Source organism: Athene cunicularia, assembly GCF_003259725.1.
Source record: "Athene cunicularia isolate RWA chromosome 7 unlocalized genomic scaffold, athCun1 chr7_part1, whole genome shotgun sequence".
Taxonomy (NCBI): domain Eukaryota; kingdom Metazoa; phylum Chordata; class Aves; order Strigiformes; family Strigidae; genus Athene; species Athene cunicularia.
In genome coordinates this window covers 34,111,480-34,113,806 of record NW_020799107.1, presented here as the reverse complement: position 1 = coordinate 34,113,806, position 2,327 = coordinate 34,111,480, and the positions used below count along the sequence as shown (strand labels likewise).

The 2,327-nt window shown below is 47.4% G+C and overlaps 1 protein-coding gene across 2 annotated transcripts in view; it reads left to right on the top strand.

Moving 5' to 3' along the window:
- Window positions 1–2,327, top strand: part of ZEB2 (zinc finger E-box binding homeobox 2) — a 128,460-nt gene that overhangs the window by 19,238 nt on the left and 106,895 nt on the right. The window contains exon 4 of one of the 2 annotated variants that reach the window (XM_026852080.1): window positions 2,083–2,220. In XM_026852080.1, coding sequence (XP_026707881.1) covers window positions 2,148–2,220 — 73 coding nt within the window. In that variant the 5' untranslated portion in view covers window positions 2,083–2,147. Of the gene's footprint in view, window positions 1–1,490; window positions 2,221–2,327 lie in introns of those variants that run through there. The other variant, XM_026852079.1, reaches the window with a different exon arrangement.

Here is a 2,327-nt window from a genome sequence, read left to right as displayed (position 1 = left end):
TATATATATATATATATATATATATTTAAAAGCTAGCCCGTCCTCTGGGAAGAAAAGTGTTCTCGGGATCTGCAGGTTTAAAATTATTGACAACTTTTTTGCGGGAGGCTGAAGAGCAGGGAAGGTAATGAAACGCGTTTAAAACAATTCACCATTGGTCGTTTTGCATTAAAACGCCAATTTGCCGAGGCAGGCAGAGGGTCCCGGCTTGCCTCGGTTCCTGTCCTCCCCTCTCCGCTACATCTCCTGGCAGATCTGCCGCGGTGATGCCACCATTGCCCACTCCAGGAGCGGGAATAACTGGCAAATACTAAAGTTTCTAGCCCATTTCTCAGCCTCTTCCTTCCTCAGCCACATACATCCACAGCCACAGAGCCACTAATTCACCCTGCCCAGGCGGAGTCCCAAGGAGAGGAGTGTGAGCAAACACGCTGACCCCGCACACACTCTCTCAATATTCCCATCCCCTTACCTGCTCGGAGGTTATTACTGTATTTTATTTTATTTTTAGCCAAGCAGGTTTTATAACCGCAAACGTCTGAGAAGAGAGTTCAGGCAGAATAAGCAGACCTAGCAGCAACACACCTCAGTGCTCAGTCCTGGTGTGAAGCTCCAGCAAAGTAAAAAGACACGAGGGAAAGGGGGAAGAAAAAATAAAAATTAAAATAATAATAATAATAATTATAATAATAAAGACCACTTTGCTGCAAAAGAAAATCTTGAAATTGTTGAGGCAGGTAATAATTTTTCAGGATTTGTGTAAAACTCCCAGTGCAGGAGAAGACAATAGATGCGAAGGCGAGGGGGGAATCCTGCTCAGGAGAGCAAGGGTTAATTGCCCTTGTTTTACAGTTTGCATCTGTTACATCTTTTATAGCCCCCTGTTTAAACTAATCCTCAAGTCAAAGCATCTTTAAAGCTACAGCATCTTCTTCGAGGTGGACTGAGTTTCAGGAGCGTTCCTGCAGCAAAGCAAAGGCTCCTGCCCTCTCCCTTTGACAGATGGAGCCTCCTGCCCAGCCCGAGCACACAGGCACACACAGTATGTCCAAAAGTTTACAAGTTTTAGGGAAAAAAAAAACCATCAAAACAACACAACAAAACCAACAACCCAAACAACACAACAACAAAAAAACCCAAAACACACACCAAACCAAAAACCCAACTGAAAGCCTGAAAACTCTGACAGCGGTAGTTTTGATTTCTGTTTCTTTTCTGGGAAGGAAAAAAAAAAAAAAATGACACTCCGTAGCTTTGTTTAACTAAGGGGCAGGGGAAACCCTGAATATTGTCAAACTGACTAAAAAGGTGACAGAGGTTTATAATTACACTCCTCGTTGTTAGGGGGAGGGGGAGGTCTCCGTGCTGTGCTTTACCCCAAAAGGACAGGGGAGAGCCATGTTTCCCTCTCCTCTTATCACTTTGCCGGAGTGCACTTTGAGGGGGGTGGTGGTGGTTGAAATTAAGAGAGAGAGAAAAAAAGAACTAAAGGCAGGAGAAGAAGGAGAGGAGACTAAGGATTTCGCGTGAAAAGAAGTTCTCATGTCAAATTAAAGTACTTTTCGGAGGAAACGGTCCGCCTAGCATCGAGTCAAACAGCCTACTGTAAAAGCTGTGCATTCCCTCATACGGTCATGAGTTATGACTCATTTGAGATGTAATTCTTGTCTCTCTCTGATCTGCTTTGCTGGTGCAACACACACACACACACACACGCGCGCACACACACACACACGCACAGGGAGAGAGGGACACGCACACGCAGGCACACACACACACACGCACGGCGCGGATTTAAAAAAAAAAAATAATTAAATAAATAGATAGAGAAAGAAAAAAAAAGAAAGAAAGAGAGAGAGAAAGAAAGAAAGAAAGAAAGAAAAGAAAAGAAGAAATCAACCCGGCTGGGGAGCGAGGGGGGAGCCCGCTCCGCCTGCGTCCCACCTCCCCCGGGCCCGGCCGAGCTCGGCTTGTGCGTGGATGGGCTCTTTTTGGGGTGCCAAGGCGGGTCCCCGTTGGCGCCCTGCGTTTAAATGGGATATCCCGATGCCCACATTGTTGCTGTGTTTGGTCGTTACATAGAGCCTGCGTGCTGCTGAATCAGGGAGCCGAGCCCATGCGAACTGCCATCTGATCCACTCTTATCAATGAAGCAGCAGATCATGGCGGATGGCCCCAGGTGTAAGAGGCGAAAACAAGCCAACCCCCGGAGGAAAAACGGTAAGCTGCCCCCCGCACCCCCCCAGAAAACTTTTTTTTCCGGCCGGTTCCGCCGCGGAGAGGCGGGGAGGTGTGTGTGGGGTGGGGGGTGTGGGGGGGGGTGTGTT